General features: G+C 42.1%; 5 protein-coding genes across 6 annotated transcripts; 2 read left to right on the top strand and 3 right to left on the bottom strand.

The window, feature by feature from the left end:
• Positions 1-2,073: 2,073 nt before the first annotated feature.
• Positions 2,074-3,292, bottom strand: LOC137889062 (olfactory receptor 11A1-like). Its single transcript, XM_068732711.1, has 2 exons — positions 3,285-3,292; positions 2,074-3,043 (listed from the first exon to the last, which is right to left on the bottom strand). The coding sequence occupies exons 1-2, from the start codon at positions 3,290-3,292 to the stop codon at positions 2,074-2,076; spliced, it is 978 nt and encodes a 325-aa protein (XP_068588812.1).
• Positions 3,293-8,219: 4,927 nt separating this feature from the next.
• LOC137870146 (olfactory receptor 2G6-like) lies at positions 8,220-9,695 on the top strand. Its single transcript, XM_068707184.1, has one exon. The coding sequence runs from the start codon at positions 8,220-8,222 to the stop codon at positions 9,171-9,173; it is 954 nt and encodes a 317-aa protein (XP_068563285.1). The 3' UTR covers positions 9,174-9,695.
• Positions 9,696-9,938: 243 nt separating this feature from the next.
• On the bottom strand, positions 9,939-18,063 carry pgm2l1 (phosphoglucomutase 2-like 1). Its single transcript, XM_068705190.1, has 14 exons — positions 17,703-18,063; positions 16,627-16,794; positions 16,434-16,540; positions 15,871-15,955; positions 15,704-15,787; positions 15,391-15,587; positions 14,529-14,718; positions 14,352-14,449; positions 14,096-14,276; positions 13,926-14,019; positions 13,329-13,458; positions 12,288-12,477; positions 12,060-12,193; positions 9,939-10,881 (listed from the first exon to the last, which is right to left on the bottom strand). The coding sequence occupies exons 1-14, from the start codon at positions 17,778-17,780 to the stop codon at positions 10,773-10,775; spliced, it is 1,845 nt and encodes a 614-aa protein (XP_068561291.1). The 5' UTR covers positions 17,781-18,063; the 3' UTR covers positions 9,939-10,772.
• A 721-nt stretch (positions 18,064-18,784) lies between these two features.
• On the bottom strand, positions 18,785-21,397 carry lipt2 (lipoyl(octanoyl) transferase 2). Of its 2 annotated transcripts, XM_068705174.1 has the most exons (5): positions 21,314-21,397; positions 20,245-20,425; positions 19,521-19,860; positions 19,298-19,424; positions 18,785-19,170 (listed from the first exon to the last, which is right to left on the bottom strand). In XM_068705174.1, exons 3-5 carry the CDS (start codon positions 19,827-19,829, stop codon positions 18,911-18,913), a joined length of 696 nt encoding a protein of 231 aa, XP_068561275.1. In that variant the 5' UTR covers positions 19,830-19,860; positions 20,245-20,425; positions 21,314-21,397; the 3' UTR covers positions 18,785-18,910. The 2 variants fall into 2 exon arrangements, with proteins under 2 accessions (XP_068561275.1, XP_068561281.1); XM_068705180.1 differs by lacking the exon at positions 21,314-21,397 and having other exon boundaries at positions 20,245-20,994.
• On the top strand, positions 21,296-26,431 carry rnf169 (ring finger protein 169). The gene is made up of 6 exons (XM_068705160.1): positions 21,296-21,593; positions 22,036-22,106; positions 22,198-22,266; positions 22,477-22,577; positions 22,657-22,747; positions 23,133-26,431. Exons 1-6 carry the CDS (start codon positions 21,323-21,325, stop codon positions 24,258-24,260), a joined length of 1,731 nt encoding a protein of 576 aa, XP_068561261.1. The 5' UTR covers positions 21,296-21,322; the 3' UTR covers positions 24,261-26,431.
• The last annotated feature ends 361 nt before the right edge of the window (positions 26,432-26,792 follow it).

Below are 26,792 nucleotides of genomic sequence, written 5' to 3'. Positions count from 1 at the left end.
TTCCACCTTGGACATGTCAGTTGATGTACCAAATGCTTCCAAAAAGGCCAAATTAAAAATGGAACAGGGTCAACTCTCCCAAGTGTGCCACTGCCTTTTGGACCTGATTTCCCATTGATTTTCCATCAAAAATAGTGGACAACAGACGTCTTTAAGAATCACTTGGTTTCAGCTCAATAGCAAGTTCCTGGAGAAAGATAGCTTTCACAAGGGTGTGCAGACTTGCTGCTTAAATGGGCTTATTCAAGTCATCAACGAGAAGGTTTCATATCATTTAACAGCAGTTTCAGCCATATTCTGAGAAGTTCTGGCCATTTGAAGGAGGGGGACTATTGTCCTATATGACCGGCCCATACAAATTTAGTCGAAACAGCCGTTTTTAGGATATTAGGGAACGGGCCTTTTTTGAAAGGTTACTCCAGATTCAGTACTTGGGTCCTATAAAAACACACTAAATTGACATATGGTGGACACAAGGGGACACTCTTCAAGGTTCAAGTAGTGTCAAGTCATTAGCATGTTGTTAGAAGAAGATAGCTTTCCAGAAAGTCTGCAGACTTGCTGAAATAGGTGCTCATTGAAGTCCTCAAATTGAATGTTTCATGCAATTTCCAAGCATTTTCAACCATGTTCTGAGAAGTTATAACTGTTTGAAGGAAAGTTTTTTGGGGTATTGTTTTTTATTAAATTTATCTGATAAAAACTACCATTCAAATGTAGTCCAACTGTATATCCAACTTCAGGTTCATAGTTAGGGATGGTTCAGGTTATAGTTAGGGCTGGCTCAGGTTTATAGTTAGGGCTGGTTCAGGTTTATAGTTAGGGCTTGCTCAGGTTTATAGTTAGGGCCGGCACAAGTTTATAGTTAGGGCCGGTACAAGTTTATAGTTAGGACCGGCTCAAGTTTATAGTTAGGGCTGGTTCAGGTTTGCCTTGGACCAGCCCCTAGATAAGCTGCTATAGGCCTAGACTGCTGGAGGACTTCCTAGGATACAGTGAGCTCCTCTCTATGAATTCATGTCCCATTAATTCTCATTACTAACTTTGCCTCTTCCTCAGAGTCTTTGTGTTTTCTCTCCTCACAGGTTTCCATGGATCGTGGTTTTATCTGGACCCTGGTCCTCTCTGACACCCACTGCTACTACCATTTTTACTAGTAGTTGCATTGCTATTACCGATCTGGATTGTGGTCGTGCCCGACACCAAACGCTACTTTCATTATTATTATTAATCACATTTCTATTACTATTGCCGATACCATTACTGCTTTTGTTATTGTTTTTCTAATATATCCACTTTTGCTGTTATTAGTAATCGTAATGTTTCCATCATTATTATGCTTACTACTCTCATTATATGAATATGCATATGCATTGAATGTGTTGTACCTCTGTTATGTTTTTCATTCTGTACACACTTCATCCTGATAGAGGATCCTCCTCTGTTGCTCTCTAAGGTTTCTTTCTTTTAATCTCCCCATTCAAGGTTTTTTTGGGGGAGTTTTTCCTGTTCTGATGTGAGGGTCAAAGATCAGAGAATGTCGTATGTGTACAGATTGTAAAGCAAATTTGTGAATTTGTGCTATACAAAATAAAAATAAATAAATAAATTGGATTGAATTGAATTTAATTGAAAATGTAAATACTGCAAGTGTCAGAGTCACAAGTTTAGTTTTAGGAAATATACCTTATTTCTTTGCAGCTTTGTTTTTAATTTGCCCATTTGCTACTGCTTGCTATTCCAACACTCCAGCTACCGCTCAACAAAATCACAACAGTTTGTTGTTCTGGCTCCACAAAGGTGGAATCAGCTCCCTATTGACATCAGGACAGAAACTAAACTCATCTATTCAGACCGAACGTTGGCCCGTAAAAAACATAGTGATTCTAAATGTAGCACTTGGAGCACTGAAGTTGAATTTGATAGCTGGTGGTTAAATGCACTTATTGGAAGTCACTTTGGATAAAAGCTCAGTAAATGTAATATAATGTAATTTTCATACACGTTAACAGCAGACATCATTACTGTCGACACTAGTGGAGTCAGAGGCTTCCATTTATTTGTTGTTACTGTTCAGTTAACCTGATCAAATCTTGTGGATGATCTACACTTTACAACAGAGTGTAACAACAGACTTTTACATATGATGCGTATTTTGGACATTTTCAGTCCGTACATTACAGGGCTGAAGAGCGGCTGGCATGTTAGAAAGTACAATGATAAAACAATTTTCAATATACTGTGGACACCGTTTATATCAAATCTGCTCTGTGATATTTCAAAGCAAACACCAAAGGAGAAGTTGAGCAGAGAAGCGAGGTGAGGTGTGCAGGTACTGACAGCTTTCTGTCTGGTCTGTTTACAACCAGAGAAACAAACTCTGAGGATCCTCACATAGGTGTAAATAATTACAGATACAGGAACAAAGACTGTGAGAAAAGTGATAATAAGTCCATAAATGTTATTCACTCTGGTTTCAGAACATGCCAGTTTCACAATGGAATAGTTTAAACAGTAAACTCTGTCAATGATGTTTCCACACAGCTGTAAAGGAACAATCAATGATATCAGAGTAACAATGATAAGAAAAGAGTATAACCATGGTAGAACAAGGAGCATGGCAACCTTGTTAAATGTCATACGTGTGTTATATTGTAGAGGATAACAGATAGCAAGATATCTGTCATAAGACATGATGGCTAAGTTGGAAAATTCTCCACACACATAAGAATACACAAAGAAAATCTGCAGGAAACAAAATGGAGCAGAAACAGTGTGAATGTCAGAGAGGATCTGAACCAGAAAGAATGGAAACAACCCTGTACTACCAACCAGTTCATTTACAAACAGGCTGCAGAGAAAAAGGTACATAGGTTCATGTAAGCTTCTGTTCATACAGATAACCACAATCAGCAGAAGATTAGAACAAACAATTAAAACATACAAAGACATAACAATAATAAAGTATAAATATTTGAGAACCCCAGTGTCAAAGTAGGCACTTAATGTGAAATACAAAACTTGTGTAGAGTTCATCATCATCCTTGTCTTTGATTGTAAAGTAGTCAATAAGCCTGTTAAAAATAAATTACTTTGTCTTTCAGATTTGGAAAAGTTGAACTTTTCTTTTGGATGCAATGTTCAACAAACATAAAACAGAAACAGCTAATTTGTTCACTCACACATTTAAATAACTCATTGTTACATTTTGTCATGAATTCACAAGTTTAAAATATGGTTATTACTTACTGTCAGAAATGTATTGTAGAAAACACAGTCATAACATAACCATTGCCTTATTTACAGTCGACCTAAAGCTCAGGCTAGAAATGACAGAAGAGTTCAAGTCATTGTGTGAGTCTTGGCTTTCAGTCCCTCCTAACTGAGCTGAAACTCTGAATCTCCCTCTTTCAAACTTTTACAATAGTGAACGCCCACAGCAGCTGACTGGCCTCATTCTCAAAGGGCCCATGGTTGTTGCTGTTTACTGATTGATGTCAAAAAGAAGCTAAAAGGAAATTGATATCAAAATGAACACCTACTTGTTGCAGTGAAACGTTTAAGAAATGACCATTTGTATATCAATGATTCACCCCGCGTTAACTTGAATGAAGGACACCTTGAAGGGCTCCTGATGGGGGGTGTTGACCTCCCCTTGTCAAGGCGGTTGACTCCAGCCTAACTTACCAATTCCAAACGTGGGGTTGCAGAGGACCAGCTGTCCTGTAGGGTAGATCTGCAAACCACTGAACGAGTCCAGATCACGTTGCCTCTCCTGACCCTCAATTCAGGTGCAGGCACAGGGAAGGAATCCACCCGTTGCTGAGTTGGTTCAAGAGGAGGATATTGTCTCAGTAGTAGCTTCAGCCATTCTCTTTACTGAGTACAGTGAAGAGGGGCCCTCCCATGCCTCTGGGCCTGACTCCCATTCCTCGGCTCATAGTGGTTCAGAGGGGGCAGAGGACACAACTTTCATAGTTAGGGCTTTCATTTGCATGGCACTGGTTCCGCACCACCCTAACTCCCTCAGAGTTTCCACTGAACAGGCTCTGAGTCCGGAGGCCAGATGCCCTCGACCCCAATGTCCAGTCACAGAAGACCTACTTTCAAAGCCACATAATACAGGCCCTATCCACAACTCCCTCTCTCACTTCATGCTTGCTCTCTCAGCTTCTCTGTAGACTACTTTCGACGCTTCTTCCTCCAGCCTCAGAGATGCTACATTGCAGGTGTTTGCTCAGGTGTTTTCAAGGGAACTTGGGTGTTTGATGTCCACTCTGGTTCAGATTGCTGCCAGGTCTGGCCTGTGCAATCACCCTTGTCAGAGGCATGTAGGAGGACCTTCTGTACTGTCCCAGTGGAACCAGGGGAGCTGTTTGGTTCAGGTGAAAACTTGCACTCTCTCTAGTGTCCACCAGGGGGCGACTCCTCTGGTTGTATAGAAGTCTAAAATGACTCTACTTCTTTCTTGATTTATTCCCTCAGTAAACATTGTAAACATGAGTTTATGGTCTCAATCTCTAGTTTACAGTCTTCTTCAATACAGCATGATGTTCATTTAGTACATTATGCTCCATTTAGAGTCAAACAGACCATAAAGCAGGGGATGATTTAGGGGCGGGGCTACACAGTGATTGACATGTCTCTACCTGAGACGTATACGGCGTCTCTACGTCACTCCTCCTCACTCTTAATATAGTCATTTCCTGTTCACTGGTTGGAAAAAAACAACATGGCAACGGTCGTATTCCAAGATGGCAACGGCAAAATCGTCAAACTCAAGGCCCATCTGCCACAATAGGATGTTATGTGAACAACAGAATGTTACCACAGCTGTTATTACACAGAGCATTCACATAGATTACAACTCTTTGAATCCCAGTTCGTCTTCAGTTTTGTCCTTGAAATTTCAAGGAAGGCCCGAGCTTGTGCACAGAAACAGAAACTTACATGGGAGACTAAGCTCAAAGCTTCGGAGCTTCATTGATGATGTTTGGAATTACAGCAGGTTTCTAATCATAAATAACTTATAGAAATATTGCATGTTATTCCTCTCTCACTCTCTGTAACTGTCTCAGTCAAACAGTTATTGAACAAAGACAGATGTGATCATTTCACAACATGCTTTTGTCTTCAATAAAGATTCTGCTTCAGTCCATTGTTGTCGTTCAGCCTTTCAAACTTTCCACTGAGGTCAAAGAACTTTTGTCTCTCCCACTTAAAGACATTCAGAGCTTCATTTGAAAACCATTCGGTACGTCCCTGCTATAGATCTTAATACATTTCTTATAGAGGCCTTCATATATAACAACACTGCCATGGGTCGGGTTGGGCTCGGACAGAAACCAGCTGATCACAGACGAGTCGGTTTGGACTGAGACGTTTGTAGAAATGAAAGACAACTAAAAACTCTCCATGAATGCTTTAGAAAACTTCGGTGTAGAACTTCTTTAGGAGTTTTCTGTTGACATCATCATTGGGTATCTGTTGTCTCAGAACGGTCTGAGGGGAGGTCATTATCGGACCCTGTGGACCAGTGAAACAAATGCTGAGGTCTCACTGGTTAACAGCTCTGACTAATTTGCTTCAGAGGGAATTAGTGGAAACTGTGGCTACTGTGAAGAAGCCTCAGAGACAAACATGTTGACAGGCTGAAGTGACCGTGATGTAACTTTCCAAACAGCAGCAGCCTCTGTGGAGTTTAACTTTAGCTAAGAATGATCTCAGTTTTACCAAAGTTTTTATTCATCACTTTAGATGTTTGTTTGTTTTAAAATACGGAAACAGGAGGCAGAAGGTTCACGGTTCAAACGACTGTCATGAAAAGTGACAAAGCAGTTTTACATTAAACACTGTGAACTTTTGTTATTTAATAATGATGACGGTGCATTATTCTGGTAGTGTTACAGGAAATAATACAAGGCATGAAACAGTCAATCAAACTCTTCTAAAGTCAAATTTAAACACAACATCACACAAGGACATCTTGACACATGTAAAGGACCACTCGTCCTCCTGAAGGACATCTTGAGACATGTAAAGGACCACTCGTCCTCCTCAAGGACATCTTGAGACTTGTAAAGGACCACTCGTCCTCCTGAAGGACATCTTCAGACATGTAAAGGACCACTCGTCCTCCTCAAGGACATTTTCAGACATGGAAAGGACCACTCGACCTCCTCAAGGACATCTTCAGACATGGAAAGGACCACTCGTCCTCCTCAAGGACATCATCAGACATGGAAAGGACCACTCATCCTCCTCAAGGTCATCATCAGACATGTAAAGGACCACTCATCCTCCTCAAGGACATCTTGAGACATATAAAGGACCACCCGTCCTGCTTAAGGACATCTTCAGAAATGTAAAGGACCACGAGAAAGTCTCCAGTTAACATCAGTGACCACTGAAACCTCTTTCAGTTTACACTGTTGGAACCTTTTTAAGAGCAAATGAGGGATGCCAAATGTCTCCACACCTCTGGAACTAGGGCTCGGCGATACGGACCAAAAAAAAGGTCTAGTTACCAGGTACTCTTTAACCACCACAAAAACCTTTTCATGGACTAGTTACCAGGTACTCTTTAACCACCACAAAAACCTTTTCATGGACTAGTTACCAGGTACTTTTTAACCACCACAAGAACCTTTTTATGGACTAGTTACTAGGTACTCTTTAACCACCACAAGAACCTCTCTAAGAAACACTTGAAACAGAAAACCAGAACACTCTGTTTTCCATAATGAAACGTCTAAAATCTAAATCTAAACTACAGTGAAATCTGTTTTTGTCAAAGAATAAAAACTAAATGATTGTGTGGAAGATGAAACAAATTACTGTTAACAGAAGATAAGAGAGAAAATATCAAATATCCAAACAAGATAAAAAACATCGGTCAGTTTTCCAGCGAAGACCTTGTCACCTTCAGAGACACGTATGAACCATAATAATAATAATTATAATAATAATAATAATTCTATTCTGAAGTGTTTTAACTCGAACATAAATGATCGTGTTCATCAGGAGGGGGCGTGGCCTCAGCCTGGAGCTCCGTACCTGTGTGGGAGCAGTTTCAGGTGTATAAGAGCTGCCGGTGACTCTGGCAGAAACACATCACCTGTCTGATGTTTGTTATGTTCATCATGTCACAGTTATTCATTGTCATTAATAATGTTTATGAGTCACTTAGTGAACTGGCCCTTTAACTCCGCTTCTTCATCTTCCTCTTCACTGAGTTTCAGATTGGTTCAGAGGGAAAACTTCATTCTTATTAATCTGTGTATTAGTTACATTTGAATGTTGACTGTCACTTTTCTGCAGCTTGAATGAGTCTGATGTGTTTCCTGATCACAGCTTTTCACTTTGAATTGTTTTTCTCCTGTTTGATGAATTGTTGAAAATGTTTATTGTCTCGTTTCATCTCTTTGTTCAAATGTTTTCTTCTGATCAACTGGTTCTTGTCTCATCTGTTGATTTGATGCTTTTCTCTTTAAAATCAACTGAATGTGATGCTGCGAAGGGTTAATGGACGTTTTCTAAAGAGACATTATGTTAATGTTTGTGTTGATTCTACACTATAATCATTGTTTGTGATTATATGAATGTTTGTGTTGATTCTACACTATAATCATTATTTATATTTATGTGTTGATTCTACACTATAATCATTATTTATATTTATAATGTGTGTTGATTCTACACTATAATCATTATTTATATTTATAATAATGTGTGTTGATTCTACACTATAATCATAATATATGAATTTATGAATGTGTGTTGATTCTACATTATAATCATTGTTTATATTTATATTGTGTGTTGATTCTACATTATAAGCATTATTTATGATTATATGAATGTTTGTTGATTCTACATTATAATCATTATTTATATTTATATGAATGTTTGTTGATTCTACACTATAATCATAATATATGACTTAATGAATGTGTGTTGATTCTACATTATAATCATTATTTATATTTATATGAATGTTTGTTGATTCTACATTATAATCATTATTTATATTTATATGAATGTGTGTTGATTCTACACTATAATCATAATATATGACTTTATGAATGTGTGTTGATTCTACATTATAATCATTATTTATATTTATATGAATGTTTGTTGATTCTCCACTATAATCATAATTTATGACTTTATGAATGTTTGTTGATTCTACACTATAATCATAATTTATGGCCGTGATGATGCAGAATAACTCTCAGGTGGTCTTTGTGCTTCACGGTCTGAACGACTCCGTGACAAACCGTCAGGTGTTCTTCGCCTTCGCTCTGACGTCGTACCTCGTCACCATCGTGGTCAACGTGATGCTCATCGTCACCGTGTTCCTGGAGAAGACGCTCCACGAGCCCATCTACGTCTTCCTGTGCAACCTGTGCTTCAACGGGCTCTGCGGAGCGTCCGCCTTCTACCCGAAGCTGCTCCACGACCTCGTGGCCGACGCCCACGTGGTCACGTACGCCGGCTGCCTGACGCAGATATTTGCGGTCTACTGCTACGTGTTCTGCGAGTTCACCGGTCTGACCGTCATGGCGTACGACCGCTACCTGGCCATCTGCAGGCCGCTGCGGTACTCCGCCCTGATGCCAGCGCGGCGGGTGGCGTGGCTGTTGCTGCTCACCTGGTGCTTCTCGCTGCTGGAGACGGCGATCGGCTTGGCGCTGACCGCCGGCCTGCCGCTCTGCGGACGCCACATCGACAAGATCTTCTGCACCAACTGGGAGGTGGTGAAGCTGTCGTGCGTCGACACGACCGTCAACAACATCTACGGCTTCGTGCTGATGTTCTCGCACGTCTCTCAGACCGGACTCATCCTGGTGTCCTACACCCACCTGGTCCGGGCCTCGCTCCGGCTGCGCTCTGACCGCAAGAAGTTCGTCCAGACGTGTCTGCCGCACCTCGCCGCGCTGCTCATCTTCACTGGCTCGCTGATGTTCGACATCATGTACTCTCGCTACGGCGGCGGCGGCGGCGGCGGCAGCGGGTCGCTGCAGGCACTGCACAACGCGCTGGCCGCAGAGTTCCTGGTGGTCCCGCCGCTCATCAACCCCATCATCTACGGCATCAACCTGCACCAGATCAGGACCAGGATCCTCCAGAACCTCAGCCACAAACCAGAGGTCCACAAAGCTCTGTCATGAAAAACTACACATGTGAACAGAAACCACAGAAACCAGCAACACCAGTAGAACCAAAAAAACCAGTAGAACCAGTGGAACCAGTTGAACCAGTAGAACTAGTAGATCCAGTAGAACCACTAGAACTAGGAGAACCAGCAAAACCAGTAGAATCAGTAGAACCAGCTGAAGCAGTAGAACCAGCAGAACTATTAGAACCACTGGAACCATTAAAGCCAGTGGAAGCAGTTCTTTATCTGGTGAGTTTCTGTTTGAAGTTTGATTCAAATCTCAGATTTCTTCAACTTTAAAAACATTAAAGGGTTAAATATGAGATCTCAAAGTACATAAATACATAAAGCAAAATACAATTCTGTTCATCCAATAGAGTTATATTCAAATACAGCAGAATCACTTCCTGTGTCACATATTTTCAACATAAAAGAAAAAATAGTTCTGATATTCACTAAATGATGAACATATATGTATGTAGTTTTATTTTTAATATATATTTTTGCTGCTGTTTGGATATATTTCTCTGACTCAACGTGATAATTAAAGAGGGAATAAAAAACGTCTCAGATTTGAAGTACATGGCTGAATTATTTTGATTGTTTCACTTTATTCTGAGAAAAACTGTTTTCAAAAACAAAGAAATAAAAATGTAAATAGTTAAACAATAACTAAACAAATTATTTGTTAATGGAGTCCTTTAGTTTATTTTAATATGAACATTTTATGAAAGCAGCTGATTTGACTGTCTGATAATAAATAAAGACACACTTTACAGTTTTACTGTTTTATTGAAGTCTCACTCCGTCTGATTGAGACACACAAACATAAATACATGAACTCAGAGTATAAAAATAAGAGAAACTTTAACAGCTGATCTTCTGTTTGCTTAAAGGGACAGTCCCCCTTTTAATCCACTGACTAAGAACTGCAGATGAATGTTTGAATAATAACGTCTTTAAATGTCTCCAAAAAAGTCCCAGAGTGCATTGCTGCAGAGCTGTCAAATCAAGTCACTTCTTCTTCTGTGGTTTACAGAGTATTTGATGTACTTGTGCTTTGATACTTAAATATAATTCACTTTTACTCGTTTCCAAACTTTTGCTTCCATCAGTTGGAGTTACGAGATGATTCGGAGAAAAGCATCAAACCACAGAAGAAGAAGAAGTAGTGACTAGAGAAAGAAACAAAAGAATCAAATAATTGTTTCTTCTTCTTCAGTTTGTTAGAAATCAAAACATCTCCTCAAAGTGAGAAATGTTTCGACAGCATTCATAAATATCTTCTAACGACTTGATTAATTTTGTTTAATATAAAGTTTCTCAGAACTGAATCATTTGGTTTGGAAAATGATTTTGCATTTTTGACGGCAGCAGGCCACCGTACCGAAATGAACTTCCATATGAAAACAAACTTCACAGTTCACTTCTTTAAAGCTTTTTACAAACTGTTTACATGTATTTCTTCTTTCTATGAAAATACATTTATTAATACTCACTGAAAGGAACGTAATCTCTCTTTGGTTTCCCATGATGCTCTCTGCTGTATGGAGGACAACCATTGATATCTATTGATCCGTTTAATCAATAGAAAGGACAGGATGTGACGTCATCAACAGGAAACAGCTCGGCGAATCAGGTTGTTCCTCTCGGGCTCCAGGAACTCGTCCAGCAGGGCAGCTGTGATCCTCCGTAGCTCCGCCTCCAGACGGGACACCTCGCTGCAGCACAGAGACGACAATAATAACAATAATAATAATAATAATAATAATAACATCAATAATAACAATAACAACTATAATAATATAGGATAATAATAATAACAGTAATGATGTCTATAAATACAAAATTATAATAGCAATATTTTTACGATGGTAATAAAATAACTACAACAATATAATAATAAAAATAGTAAAACACTATAACAAAAATAGTGATAATAACTATAGTTATAAGAATAGTAATAATAATAATATATTATATCATCATCATGAGGTCGAAGCTTTTAGAGCGACGTCTTCATAAAATACGACCACAAGAAAAAAACACAACACAGATTATTTGTTTGAAAGAGATTAAAGAGAAAAACATGTGCTCGTCTTTAGAGACTAAATAGATTAAATACATTATATAGTTTATATAGATTATAGTATATACAGATTGAATATATAATATAGATTCATTAATTTAATCTATAGATATTATAGATTATATAGATATTATAGATTATAGTATATATATATATATATATATATATATATATATTATAGATTAAATACATTATATAGTTTATATAGATTATAGTATATACAGATTGAATATATAATATAGATTCATTTATTTAATCTATAGATATTATAGATTATATAGATTATAGTATATATATATATATATATATATATTATATAGATTAAAGATTAAATACATTATATAGATTAAATACATTACATGGAGACTGTATATATTATATAGCTATTAGAGATTATAGTATATACAGTTTATATAGATTATAGTATATACAGATTGAATATATAATATAGATTAATTTATTTAATCTATAGATATTACAGATTATAGTATATACAGATTGAATATATAATATAGATTAATTTATTTAATCTACAGATATTAGAGATTATAGTATAGATTAAATACATTATATAGAGACTGTATATATTATATATATATTAGAGATTATAGTATATACAGATTGAATATATTGTATAGTTATTATAGATATAGATTATATAGGTATAGATTATATAGATATTATAGATTATAGGACCTGTGAAGAGGAACCAGAACCACGCCTCTGGTCCAGAAGGAAAATGTGTACTTTAGAGTTGTACTCTAAAATCAGCAGTACTCGGTACTCAGTACTCGGTGTACTACAGCTGACCTGGTCCCCGGTGCGGCGCAGTACTCGGTGTAGCACTTGATTTTGGGTTCGGTGCCGCTGGTTCTCAGCGTTGCCACGACGCCGTTCTGCAGAGTGAAGGTGATCATGTGACTGCTCCTCGTCACAGGAAGTACCTCCACAGGAGAAGAACGACACGTTTACTACAAGTACTTCTGAAGACGTTGTACCTTCTCATAGAACTTCATCGATCAATCGATCCGTTCTTACCGATCGGAGGTCGGGCCGGCTGCTGTCGTACCCCGTGGTGACGTCTCTGACGTGGACGATCCGGACGCCGCCGCACGTCTTTGGGTACGAAGCTTCGCCGTCAAAGTTTCTGATCCGGCAGAAGATGGTCTGGATGGTGGGGGGGTCGTCACAGACCACGTAGGAGGTCTGAGACACGTGGTGACCGTACCTGGAGACAGGAAGTCACAACAGACACAACTGTCAAAATAAGAGAGGAGAATGTAGAATTAATCTTCTAGAACTGTGATTCTGAGGGCGAGAAATCTAAAGAATATAAAAAACAAGAACTTTCTAAAGAACTTCTAAAATCTCCTCCAAAAACGCAGAAAATTAACCTGAAGACCAAATATATAAAAGCACAACTGCTGCCCTCTAGTGGCTGAAGGCTTTCAATACAAATCTAATTAGGCTCAACTCAAATGTTACAGAAGAATGTATTGGTTTAGTTTAGGTTCACATGTTTGATTAGAGTTTGGTCTCATCTCAACACGTTTATTTTATATGTGATATTTAAATACACTTAATATTATTATTATACCTCATCACTTAAAACTACATTGTATTTAAATTTAATCAGAATCACTAAAGTGGACAATAAAGATTTATAAAATGATCAAATATGTTTTTATAATGTATATATATATATATATATATATATATATATATATATATATACATACATACATACATATATATATATATACATATACATATACACACACACATATACATATATATATGTATATATATATATATATATACACGTATATACGTATATATATATATATATATATATATACACACACACACACAGACACACAGCAGCCGGCCCGAACCTCCGATCGGTAAGATACCAGTTCTTTTAGAAGTAAGAACTATTGCATTAGTGCTCACAAATAAAGGGAAGATAGAATTGTTAACATTGCTGTTGTTTCACAGACGTCAAAAGGTAAAAGCTGCATTAATAGCCGACCTGATGTATTTGTGTCTCGTGTAGAAAATAAGGTGAAGTCAACGTACGTCTGGTAGATGTTGAGCAGCTGCTGGTTCAGACTCAGGTTCTTGTTGTGGAGGTAAGCAGCCATTTCAGCCACGACCGCCGCCGAGCTCACGCCGTCTTTCTCAGGAACCAAACCGCCACAAAGGAAACCTGAAGACACGAAGCAGCAGCTGGAAACCGCCGAGATCTGAACCGTCCCACACCTGGTCCCAGCTTTACCTCCCACATAACGAAACACTAATATCCTTAGCTACGGTATTATTATACTTTTGTCTTTGTTTGTGCATTATTCAGTCATCTGCACTCACCTGTAGGAAAGGTACTAAAACAGGTGTGATTGGTAATGTAGTGAAAAGGTGTCTCTCTTGTAGAAGAAGAAAGGAAACATATATCATTTATATATGTATTCATATATAAATGAAAAATATAATTTTTTATATAAATATATATATATATAAATAAATAAAACTACCGGCGACAAAAAACACCTGACAGTCAGCGAAGTGGGTGGTGTCTTAGCCTTCAAGTCTTCACTGAGGGTTTACCTCACAGAAACTATCAACCAATCAGCTGAGAGCAGAAAATAAAAAGATCCAATGACAAATAAAGTTGGTTACCAATCGACTCCTCGAAGGCAAATATGACGTTGTTTCCCGTTTTGGAGAGTTCGTATATTCTGTTGCCGATCCATTTAAACCCAGGAAGAGTTTCCTGTTGAACACAGTCCATCATCATCATCATCTTCATCACTTTCACAGATGGGATACCATCTCTACTCTAAACTGACCTCGAAGTGGAACCCCTCAATGCGAGCGAAGGTCTGCAGGATCTTGGAGGACACGGTGGTGGCCAACATGTAAACCTTCTGGGTGTCTGCAGGATCCGGATGAGCCTCCTTCCAGTTCAAGAACATCCACCAACCCAACAGGGCAGCCAGCTCGTTGCCTGTGAACACCTTCCAACCGCACCTGTAACACAGGCAGGTACTGGTTAACTACAAACCCTGACAGTCTCAGTACCTTTGAGCTAAACGTCACACTTACCTGTCAGACTTCTCAGCGACAGCCAGGCGGTCGGCGTCGGGATCCGTCGCAAGGACAATGCGAGCGTTTTCCCGTTCTGCCAGAAGAAGAGAAAGCTCCTGAAGTAGAAAATCTGAGATTAATGTTGAAACATAAATAATAAAACACTGAATTAAAGAACTGGGATCTGCTTCCTACCAGGACCGACTCTCCCTCCTCGGGGTTGGGGCAGCGGACGGAGGAAAAGTTGGGGTCGGGGTCTTTCTGCTCGGGGACGGGGATTGGTGGAGCGAAGCCGAATGCGTAGAAAGCCTGCTGGACGAAGACGTGTCCGACGCCATGGAAGGACGAGTGGACAAACTTCAAAGGACAGCTTGAGTTCAGATCTCTGAGAGACACAAGAGATACATCACACAATATAGCAACTTACAATAAGTGCATTCAAACTGGGGACTACCCGCAGAGGTTAGTAAGACTACCCAAGGGGGATAGAAGAACTACCCAAGGAGGATCGAAGGACTAAGATAGAAGAACTACCCATGGAGATTAATAGGACTACCCGCGGAGGATAGAAGGATTACCCACTGAGGTTAGAAGGACTACCCGCCGAGGTTAGAAGGACTACCCAAGGTGGTTAGAAGGACTACCCAAGGAGGTTAGAAGGACTACCCAAGGAGCATAGGAGGACTACCCAAGGAGGATCGAAGGACTAGGATAGAAGAACTACCCGCGGAGGTTAGTAGAACTACCCAAGGAGGATAGAAGGATTACACGCGGAGGATAGAAGGACTAGGATAGAAGAACTACCCGCGGAGGTTAGTAGAACTACCCGTGGAGGATAAAAGGACTACCCGCGGAGGATAGAAGGACTAACCGCGGAGGATAGAAGGACTATCCGCCGACGTAGAAGGACTACCTGCAGAGGTCTGGCAACTAGTAGCAGAGATCTGGGGACTAGTTGTAGAGGTCTGGGGACTAGCTGCAGAAGTCTGGGGACTAGAAGCAGAGGTCTGAGGACTAGTTGTAGAGGTCTCAGGACTAGCTGCAGAAGTCTTCTTACCTGTGGAAGCAGAGGGAGGTGAGCTCGTCCATATAGCAGCTGTTGATCTGGGTCAGTGGGTCGGTCCTCAGGGAGCAGCTCTCCACCAGCTCCTCCTCCCAGCAGGAGGCGCTCCAGGGCTCCAGCTGCTCCTCGATACTCTGCAGGATCTCCTTATCGCGAGGCGAGGAGATCTGAGCGCCGTTACACCAGTACACCTGCAGAGGGCGACACAGGTACAGAGCTGAGGCCCCTCATCGTATTTCACCAGCAGCGGTGAGACATTTCCTGTTCAGTGTTTAACACCAGCTGGACTCGTGGTGGCTTTTCTGACCTTGTATCCGTTGTCCTCTTTAGGATTATGAGATGCGGTGATCATCACTCCGGCCGCAGCACCAAGCTTCTTCACAGCGTACGGCTGGAGACAAGCGCACACACATTTTACGAATAAAACAACACACAGGACAGCTGACAGGAAGTGATGCGTTACTGTTTACTCACCACATACGGCGTCGGGACGAATGTGGAGAAAAGATGGACGGGAACGTCTCTGCTGAGCATCACAGCGGCCGTCAACTTCGCCAACCTTTAAACAAGAACAATAAAATGTACTCGTTTTAATGACTTTAATGAAATGTATTTATGTACTGTAATGCTTTGTATTAGATCCGGTTTGTCGTTTGTTCTTCGCACTAGAAAAAGGACCAGAAGTCAGAAACTGAAGGAGAACTCTGCAGCTGCTAAACCAGCTGTGCTGTGATCAGTCAACGACCCGCCCACTAACAGAGCTGGTTGTTGTTGTTTGTTGTGTCTGACAACATGATGGAGAAAGAACAGATTTCTCTTCACCTTTTCTGTTTGTTATTGTTTTGTCTCAAAAAGAAGTCTCCTTCAGTCTCATCTAAATATTGAGCCATGACTCTGAACATCTACGTAACAATAAGCTCCTCTTTCTGTCCTGCAAACAAACCAACAGTCCGTTTCTCTGGTCAGCACTGAGTGAAGTCCTTCTCTACTGGGACCAGTTTGAGCGCCGTGGTCTCCTCCAGGATGAAGAGGTTCACCTCTGACTGCTGCAGCCGCTGTCCTCCTGTCCTCTGGTGTCGAAGCCGACCACCACCCCTCTGCTGCTGAAGTCTGCAAAGCACCTGCACAGGTAGGAATGTAGACCCTGAAGACAGACAGAGAACAGACCGGTCTTCATCAGGTGTCACTGTGTGAGACCGGACCAGTATGAGCTGGTGTCTGGTGTCTGACCTGTGTGGACTGGATGACGGTGAGGTCGTTGATCCGGTTGAATCCGGCTCCCATCGGCGCTCTGAGTCCCGCCGTGCCGAAGCTCATCCGGCTGCAGAGTCTCGTCCTCAGGTCGTCCAGGCGACCCGCCGCCACCAGAGACTCCACCTGAGCCCGGGTCCACCGGTTCTACACCAGCGAAGAAGAACCCCATCACAGTCTGACGTCATCATCATCACACTGCAGTTCATTCTGACTCAATCACACGTAGAAATATTCACTAGAGCACCAAACGTGGATTCATCCGCAGAAGAAAAAAGTCCCAAACCAAGTCTCTATTTTACTGCTTTTTGTGTATAAAAACTACAAGAATTACCGATGACAACTACAGAATGGTGTTTTTTAAGGATTTACGTGTTCAGTAGCAACCAATGACACACAGACAGGAAGTGAGACGGTGTTGAGGGACGGACCAGCATGTTGGTGGTTTAAATTATTATTATTATCATTAAAATTATTATTATTATAAATAATAATTATGTATCATAAATAAATATCATTATATAAAAACAATATGAATTAATATATTTTTGTATTATTTAATTAATTAACATAATTAAATAATAATAATGATAATAATGCTGATGATATTAATAATAATAATAATAATAATAATAATAATAACTAGTCAGTCTGAGTGTGAGGATCTTTTCCAGGCTGTTGACATTTACAGAAGAGGTCAGAAACATTCATGAACTTTAAACACTACACAGCAGAGTGTGTGTGTGTGTGTGTGTGTGTGTGTGTGTGTGTGCCGACCCTCTCATTGACTCGCGGTGATCGTCTCGTGTCTGTCATCATGAGAACATTAATAACCAATCAGGAGGATCATTCGACACGTTTTGTTTGTTTGTGATTCTAGCCTCAGATTCAAACAGCTTGTTTGATGACATACAGTTTATTAACTGTACATGTATGTAGTAATATGTGTGTCGATGTTACCAAACGACCGTAACTATCTGTACAAGTCTATGTATTAACCCAGTCAATGCGCGTGCCCGCCTACCCGTGCTCGTTCGAATGCTGTGTCTCCTCACCTTGTCCCAGCTCAGCCACCGCCGCACCGCCTCGTCCAGCTGCGGGTCTCCGGTGCTGGTCGCTCCGTGGTCCCCCATCGCCGAGAGAGAGGCCGGACCAGCTAACACTGCAGCATGAGGAGTACAGTGAACCTCGCACACATCTCACACGGAGCTCAACTCTCCGACTCTCGAGTGAGGGCCTTTAACGTCTCTCTCTCACACACACACACACACACACACACACACACACACACACACACACACACACACATACACACACACACACACACACACAACGCGAGGCTAGAGGCTAAGTCACGTGCTAACCGATATTATTACTCGGTAAACTTCGAAAATATGAACTCAAGTTACAGAAACACCGTCGTTAAGACCCGAAGAGGCGACAAAACAGAACTTCCGGTCTATTTTCAAAATAAAGGTCACTTTTATTGTGCACATTTTTTTTTGAAAGATGAACAATTCTAGTTTGTTTTACTTGTAACGTATTTTAAGCACAGATTGTATATAAGAAGTGACGTCATTCATTGGTTTGTGGACGTTTTGAAGTCTCCAGTTCTGCGTTTTGTCCATCGTCATGTTTTTTTTTTTGCAACCAGTGAACAGGAAGTGACCATATATGGAATGAGGAGGAGTGACGTAGAGACTCTGTATACAGAGACCTGTCAATCACTGTGTAGTCCCGCCCCTAAATCATTCCCTGCTTTATGGTCTGTTTGACTCTAAATGGAGCATAATGTACTAAATGAACATCATGCTGTATTGAAGAAGACTGTAAACTAGAGATTGAGACCATAAACTCATGTTTACAATGTTTACTGAGGGAATAAATCAAGAGAGAAGTAGAGTCATTTTAGACTAGACTTCTATACAACCAGAGGAGTCGCCCCCTGGTGGACACTAGAGAGAATGCAGCTTTAACACATGAAGAACCAGAGGTTTTCTCATGATTTTAACATAATATATTATACTTTTAAGACACTTTGAGGTCCACATTTAGGAATATTTCTGTCTACATGGAGACAACATAACTTCATGTAAACACAACATGGATGGACACAAAGGATTGTAACACAGTGAGGTACAAATTCAAAGTATCTTTAATGGGTAAAAAGACAATGTTAAATCTGTATCTTAAAGATATTTAGAGCTACAAACAAAGGGTGTTTAAGGCCTTTTTTTCCATGTAAATCAGACAAAGTCAGTTTCTACGCTGACGATCCTCCGCCGTCCCGCTCGGTTTCATTTGTTTGTCCGTCCGTCAGTCGACAGTGGAACCGGTCCCTGAAGGCGTCCAGCAGGTGAGGGACGGTCTCCTCCACGCTGACGTCTCTCTGCAGCTCGGCGCTCAGCGACGTCACTCCTTTACCCATGATGCCGCACGGCACGATGTGGCCGAACCACGACATGTCGGTGTTACAGTTCAGAGCCAAGCCGTGAGACGTGACGTAGCGGCCGCAGTGGATTCCTACGAGGACGTAATGAGAAGACGACAACTCAGACAACAGATCGCTGTGAGGCTGTCTGACGGTTAGATATTTAATGAATGCGACAGACAGAAGTTGAGGAGAAGAAGAGTCTCTGTGTTGTCGTACCGACGGCACAGATCTTGTTGTCTCCGACCCAGACGCCGGTGTGAGGAGACGTGGACGCGTCAATACCAAACCTGCTGCAGACGGAGATGATGGTTTTCTCCAGTTCACTGACGTACCAGCGGACGCTCTGAGGGAACAGATCACACGTCAACATGCTAACACACGTTATCACATGTCAACACAAACACATGCTAACACACGTTGAACATGGACCCGCTCTCACCTTCTTGAAGCTGCCCAGGTGGAGGATCGGGTAGCAGACCAGCTGACCCGGTCCGTGGAAGGTGATGAGTCCTCCTCGGTTGGTGCGATGCACGTCGGCCCCCACCAGGCGGAGGCGGTCCAGCAGGGGGGGCGGGTAGGGTTTGTGGCGGATCCCGGTGGTGTAGACCGGAGGGTGCTGACACAGCAAGAGAGCGTGAGCCGGACCGGACCGGTGCCGGTTCACGTAGACCTGCTGCAGCCTCAAAGCCTCCTGGTAGGAGACCAGGCCCAGACGCACCACCTCCACCGCCGGCCTGCCGCCCTGCATCCCAGACCTGAACCGGACCAGCACACCGTGACTGGAAGCGGCAGTAACACACAAAGCAGCAGGTAAGTCAGGTGTGTCATCGTGGTTTCATGGTCCTGAGGAGGTTTTAGTGACACGTGGTCACCAGCTACAGGACTGAAGGTCCTAAACAGAAAGAGATTCAGCTCCATTCTTCTGATGGACTACAGCATTGTATAACATTATAAATATAACTGACCATCCCTCCACCAATAATCTCTCACAATACTTAAATACTGTTGATTACAATTCATTCATTCATTGAATCATCCCCTAAAATCACAGAGAAATGCATCGTTTTTAATGTTTACAGGTAAATATATTAAATATTGAGTCTGACTTCCGGTTTTAAATTACTTTATTTTACCACCTGTCTCACGTCATGTCTTTATTTTACCTGTCTCACTTCGTCCTCTACCGGCTCGTCTCACTTCTCTCCGCCATTGTTGTTGTTGTTGTTGTTCTTCTTCTTCTTCTTCTTCTTCTTCTTCTTCTTCTTCTTCTTCTTCTTCTTCTCCTTTCTTCTTCGACGGTATAATAATATCTACTTCCGGGTTTTAGCAGCGCTCTGCTGCCACCTGCAGACTCGGAAAAAAACCCTTTCACAATAAAACTTACACGAGTTGATTTTATTAAATACAGACGTTTATTAATTATCCCAGTTCTGACAATGACTTAATTAACAAACACTAGAATGTGTTGGAGGAAGAACAATATACTGTTAAAATATTTCAGAAGCCAAAGAAAATATCTATTTTACTTTGTTTTATGTATTTAATTACAAGTTAATCGGACAAAGATGATGAAGATGTATTGTAATACTTGGAACTCTGATACAGTATACAGATGTATACACATAGCTACACACAACATTTAAATCAATGATTGCATTCCTGAATTTATACACGTTTTAGTGTGATTGAAATGTACTTTTAGTTTTATTTACACACATACATTCTTGGACATGAACGTTTACATGTAATAATGTTGGTCATATATTCATAGTTAATGCTTTAAGCTCGTTACGGTTATGACAAAATAAAGTATCTTAGACTAACTAATATTATTCAGAAAATATGAGCCAGTTGTTTGTTTTTTAGTTTAGTTTTGTTTCTTTTATCTTTTAACATTTTTTTCTTTTTATCTTTTTATCTTTTAACATTTTATAATTTTTTTTCTTTTTATCTTTTAACATTTTTATCTTTTATCTTTTTATCCTTTTAAATTGTTATATTTTTTATCTTTTTAAATTCTTTACCAGTTGGTGGCGGTAATGCACCAATTCATTGTTTGCCAACCGCCAACAAACCTCAAAGAAGAAGACGTCAGAGAACGGCTCGCGCTGCGTCCCAGCTCCGCGGTTGGCGGGCTGCACCGCGCGTCCAATCTGCGCAGCGCTCGCGCAGTTTCGGCGGCGGCTGGGCGGGGTTTGTTTTGAGCGAACTGTAGAGCGAGAGAAGACTCACCAGGGAAAGATGGCGACCGCGGGGTCCGCCGAACGGCCCGGTAGACCGGCCACCGCCGGTAAGCACCGGTACGGGCCCGTAGCTGGGTGCGGGTCCAGAGGGTCCGGGTCCAGTCCGCCCGAGAACGAGGCGAAGAAGAAGAAGAAGAAGTGCGCGGAGGGTCACCCGGCCTGTCGACTCCGACGAACCCAGAGGCGGCCCTGTAGCGGAGAGGAGAGGAGGAGCGACACGGAGAAGAGCAGCGGTACGCCGGGCAGGAGGGACCGCGACAACCGGAGAGGTGAGTGTGTGTTCACCAGAGAGACCACAGCTCAGTACCCGGATGTGTGAGCGCGGAGGGTTAGGGTGCGTTTGATTTATGAACCGGAGGCAGAGAGAGAGAGAGAGAGAAAACACGGAGACAAGAGCAGAACTTTAGAATAAAGTTTAATTTTGAGAGGGAGGTTGTGACGAGTCACGTGATGAGGGGCAGAATTAAGGTGTTCATGACGTCAGGTAAAAACTCACGAGTCATGTCATGGAAGAATACAGGTGTTTATTCTTCAACAAGTCCTCCAACACCAGGAGGGTTAGAGGACTTGTCCAGACTTGTCCAGCTGTAGGAGGAGCTGATGTTCTGTAGTACTACAGTAGTACTACTGTACTAATTCATAATTGATGTTGTCATCCCCATGAAGAGGGTGAACTAATGACTCACGTGATTGTGTCGTTTGTCTCTTCAGAGCGCTTCGTGTCTCCGGCTCTCGTCCCAAAATGTTGTGAGGTCTTAACGGGGCCGACCGGTAAACACAAGGTGAGTCTGATATTTCCTGCCGTCAGTGAACGCGGCATCAGGCTGGAGCGGCTCGGTGCGTTCAAAGACTGATGGAGGTTTGTGTTTCCAGCTGGTGTCTGAGGAGAGAGACGAGATGAAGAGGAGGAAAGACGAGTCGGTCCGACGCGACGAAGAGCCAGTAAGACCTGTTAGAAATATACATGTATATATGTGTGTGTGTGTGTGTGTGTGTGTGTGTGTGTGTGTGTGTGTGTGTGTGTGTGTGTTAGTGTTAGATCTTAAGTTATCAGGACGGGACCTCTATGAATCCTCAGGACTCCCATGATGCTTTGCTGCGTCCTCAAACGTCTCGTTGTCGTCTTCTCTGATTGTTGTTGTTGTTGTTCAGGGAGTTCTGTCGGACTCTGAGAACGAGGAGCCGCTCAGCAGGAGGATCAGGAACATCTCGGCCTTCATCAGGAAAACCAAACACTGTGCGGCCCTCTCCAGGTGAGCTCAGCCGCCGTCGACCCGACAACGTGACACAGCTGTGAGACCGGCTGACTGTCTTCTTCTTCTTCTTCTTCAGCGGTGCTCAGAGGAGTCAGAGCTGCAGCGAGCCGGTGGAGGACCGAGGAGGGAAGACGAAGGTCGTCACCCAGCCGGCCCTCATGGACCGAGTGAGTTACACAACCTCCATCTACATATATATGTACATCCCCTCTTCATGGTGTGTTTGACTCTAAATGGAGCATAATGTACTAAATGAACATCATGCTGTATTGAAGAAGACTGTAAACTAGAGATTGAGACCATAAACTCATGTTTACAATGTTTACTGAGGGAATAAATCAAGAGAGAAGTAGAGTCATTTTAGACTAGACTTCTATACAACCAGAGGAGTCGCCCCCTGATGGACACTAGAGAGAATGCAGCTTTAAGACGTGAAGCTTTGACTTCATATTTAAATCCTTTTATTGGACAAGAACTCACCGGTTACTGTTTGGTGTTTAGTTTCCGTCTTCATAACCTGAAGGTCTCTGTTCCCCCTTTTGGTTCCTTCAGGTCGGCATCAGTCACAGTTCCTCAGCAGGAATCCTTCTCTCCTCGGAGAACAGCCGCTCCGTCTCGGCTCCCATCACCGCCGACCGCCGGCTGGCGTGGCGAGCCGTCGTCTCGTCGTCGACCCCGGTGGGCGTCGCCCCGCCGCGTCCCGAGCGCTCCATCAGCCCCGAGAGCAATGACAGCATCTCTGAAGAACTCAACCACTTCAAGCCCATCGTCTGCTCGCCGTGCACGCCGCCCAAACGCCTGCCGGACGGACGCCTGCTGGAGCCCACCATCGTGAAGTCCACGCCCAGGAACCTGACCCGGGGCCTGCAGAGGGCCACCAGCTACGAGGCCAGTCCCGCCGTCCTGCAGAAGTGGAGGCAGATCGAACTGGACCGCCAGAGCCTCAAGGTGAACTCCAAGGCGACGCTGACGAGCCCCGTCAACGAGCTCCACAACAAGACCGGTGCGGGGGGTGAGGACGCCAAGACCCGGCGGTCCCCGCTGGGACGGGACGGAGGCGGAGTGAGGGCCGCCAACAAGAGGAGGCTGCTGTTCGAACCTCCAGCCGGAGACACGGACTCCTTCCAGAAACAGTCCGTGAAGATCCGGGTCCCTGCGATCCGCTACAGCAGCGAGGCCACTTTCAGAGGAAGTTCAGACTTTGAGCCAGCGGTCAGCGCGCCTGAATCCGGCAGCGGCGGAGCGCTTTTTAGCCGAAAACAGTCGTTCTCACCGTACACTAAGAACTCTGGTTTCCAGTCCTGTAAATTAGTGCCAAAGGACTCGCAGAGTCCGAGGAAGGAGTCCGACAGTAGCCTCCACAACCAGTCTACCTCAAGGAGGGGCAAGAAGCGGGAACAGAAGACCAAACACTTGGACTCGGAGCGGGACTCGGACCTGAAGAGGAGCCGGTCGGCCAGCCAGGAGGCCTTTGACGAGCGGTACGTCCGGCAGATCCAGCAGGAGCGACAGGACCGGGCCATCGCCTTGAAGCTGCAGAGACAGTTCGACCGGGAGAACCAGACCACCAACCGCCGGAGGAGCCCCGACAAGTACTTCCTGCGGTCCTGGATGTCCAACCAGAACCACCGCAGGAGGCGTGGCCTGAGGAGATCCCGACGAATCAACAAGAAGCACTAGAGAGTGAGTCGTCTGCTGACTCGGCACAAAGACGGACGGGAAGAGGTTCATATATGCAAAGTGACGAACAGGTTTGAATGTTTTTACACAACAGCAAACTTTAAAGCGCTGTCGAGGAAAAAGGACATAAAGTGAACATTTATTTTGATCTTTTCACCAGCAAATCACCAAAAACTGAATGAAAATCGGTCTGAAATGTGAACTCTCATCACATCTCTGGAGGACCAACGGACACCAAACGTCTATAGATGACAATAAAAAGAGAGCTGTTGCTGTTTAAACTGGAGGTCTGGGGTCTTCAGGGGCCACTTGAAGTCTGGGTCTTCAGGGCTTCTGTAGGGCCGGGGCTTCAGGGGATCCTGGAAGTCTGGAGCTTCAAGGGTCCCTAGAGGCCTGGGGTCTTCAGGGGTTCCTGAAGGTCTGTGGTCTTCAGGGGTTCCTGGAGGTCTGGGGTCTTCAGGGGTTCCTGGAGGTCTGTGGTCTTTAGGGGTTCCTGGAGGTCTGGGGTCTTCAGGGGTTCCTGGAGGTCTGGGGTCTTCAGGGGTTCCTGGAGGTCTGGGGACTTCAGGGGTTCCTGGAGGTCTGTGGTCTTCAGGGGCCCAGTATCTCCTCCCACTATGTTACTGGTCCACCTCTGTGCTGAAGGTCTTCCAGTGTGAATGTTTGTTGGACGTTCTTTCAGCACTTTGAAGCTGTGGATCCTGGACTCTGCTCCGTGGCCGCTGAGGCTCATGGGTACTGTAGTCTCAGAGCCGTTCCACAGACCAGTCTGGACCAGGAGAGAAGAGTCGTGTGATTGGACGAGTTGTTTGTGGGTGAAAATGTAAACAAAAGCTTTAAGGAAGAGTTGATGTTTTATGACTGAAGCAGCATTCACGTCAGATGAATTCATTAAAGATGAATTCATTAAAGATGAATGAATTACACATCTGGATAACACTCTGAGATTAAAGTCACAAATTGATGAGAAAAAACTTTTGTAAAACAGCGTAAACCTTAAACATCGTGGTAACGTGAGACGTTATTACGATCTCTGAGCGAGACGAAGCTCCTGAAACATACTTCTACACGTTTCATTTCATGTCCTTTGTGTTCTTTTATCGACATAAATAAACACTAATATAAGATATTTATTTATATATCACGTTTAACGTTTCACAATATTTAACGTTGGTTAACAATGTTTAACGTTGTTTAACGTTGTTTAGCGTTGATTAACGTTGGTTAACGATGTTTAACGTTGGTTAACGATGTTTAACTATGTTTAACGTTGGTTAACGATGTTTAACTATGTTTAACGTTGTTTAACGTTGTTTAACGATGTTTAACGATGTTTAACTATGTTTAACGTTGGTTAACGATGTTTAACTATGTTTAACTATGTTTAACGTTGGTTAACGATGTTTAACTATGTTTAACGTTGGTTAACGATGTTTAACTATGTTTAACGTTGGTTAACAATGTTTAACTATGTTTAACGTTGGTTAACGTTGTTTAACGATGGTTAACGTTGGTTAACGATGTTTAACGATGTTTAACGTTGGTTAACGTTGTTTAGCGATGTTTAGCGTTGATTAACGTTGGTTAACGATGGTTAATGATGGTTAACGGTGTTTAACGTTGGTTAACGATGTTTAACTATGTTTAACGTTTAACGTTGGTTAACAATGGTTAACGTTGTTTAACGATGTTAACGTTGGTTAACGATGGTTAACTATGTTTAACGATGGTTAACGTTTAACGATGTTTAGCGTTGATTAACGATGGTTAACGCTGTTTAACGATGTTTAACGTTGGTTAACGATGTTTAGCGTTGATTAACGTTGGTTAACGATGTTTAACGATGTTTAATGTTTAGCGTTGTTTAACGTTGGTTAACGATGTTTAACGATGTTTAGCGTTGATCCTACGATGTTTTCTCTGTTAAATTTGAGACTTTAATCTTCAGGACCTTCTTGAGTTTATTTCAGAGAGTAGATGAAAAAAAGGTTAAAGTACTTCTACTACAGTCTGGTGGGTTTACTTCATGTATTTATCAAGAATCACTACAGAATGTTGAAAGTACCTTGTACTTGTACTCTAATGTGAATGCTACTTCAGTGTAAATCATTTATTTACATTCCTGTTTGTATTCATGTTGTTAAAGTCGTAAAATCATCATGTTGAGACACTTCAGTCTGGAGGAGTGGACTTATTATTATCATCATGATCATCATCATCAGGAGGATCACCTCAGGAGCCGAGACCTCGAGAGTCAGGAGGGTTTCTACACACAGATAAATTAAATATTTAACATAATCAATAATAATATTTAGAAAGATGATTCTTTCACTTCATGAAGTTTCTAAGAAATTAGAGCTGCCAAAGTATATTATATTATATATATATATATATTATATTATATATATTATTTATCTATAAATATAATTTATATATATATATAAATGTTTCTATTAATTTTAATAGAAAATATAAATTATATTTATTAGAATTTATATTATAAAATGTTTATTATAATATAACTATCATATA

Source organism: Cebidichthys violaceus, unplaced genomic scaffold (genome assembly GCF_023349555.1).
Source record: "Cebidichthys violaceus isolate CVI_PGR_0920_01 unplaced genomic scaffold, fCebVio1.0.p SCAF_1, whole genome shotgun sequence".
In the NCBI taxonomy this organism is placed as follows: domain Eukaryota; kingdom Metazoa; phylum Chordata; class Actinopteri; order Perciformes; family Stichaeidae; genus Cebidichthys; species Cebidichthys violaceus.
The sequence above is the reverse complement of the archived record's forward strand: the minus strand, read 5'-3'. Positions and strand labels throughout refer to the sequence as shown.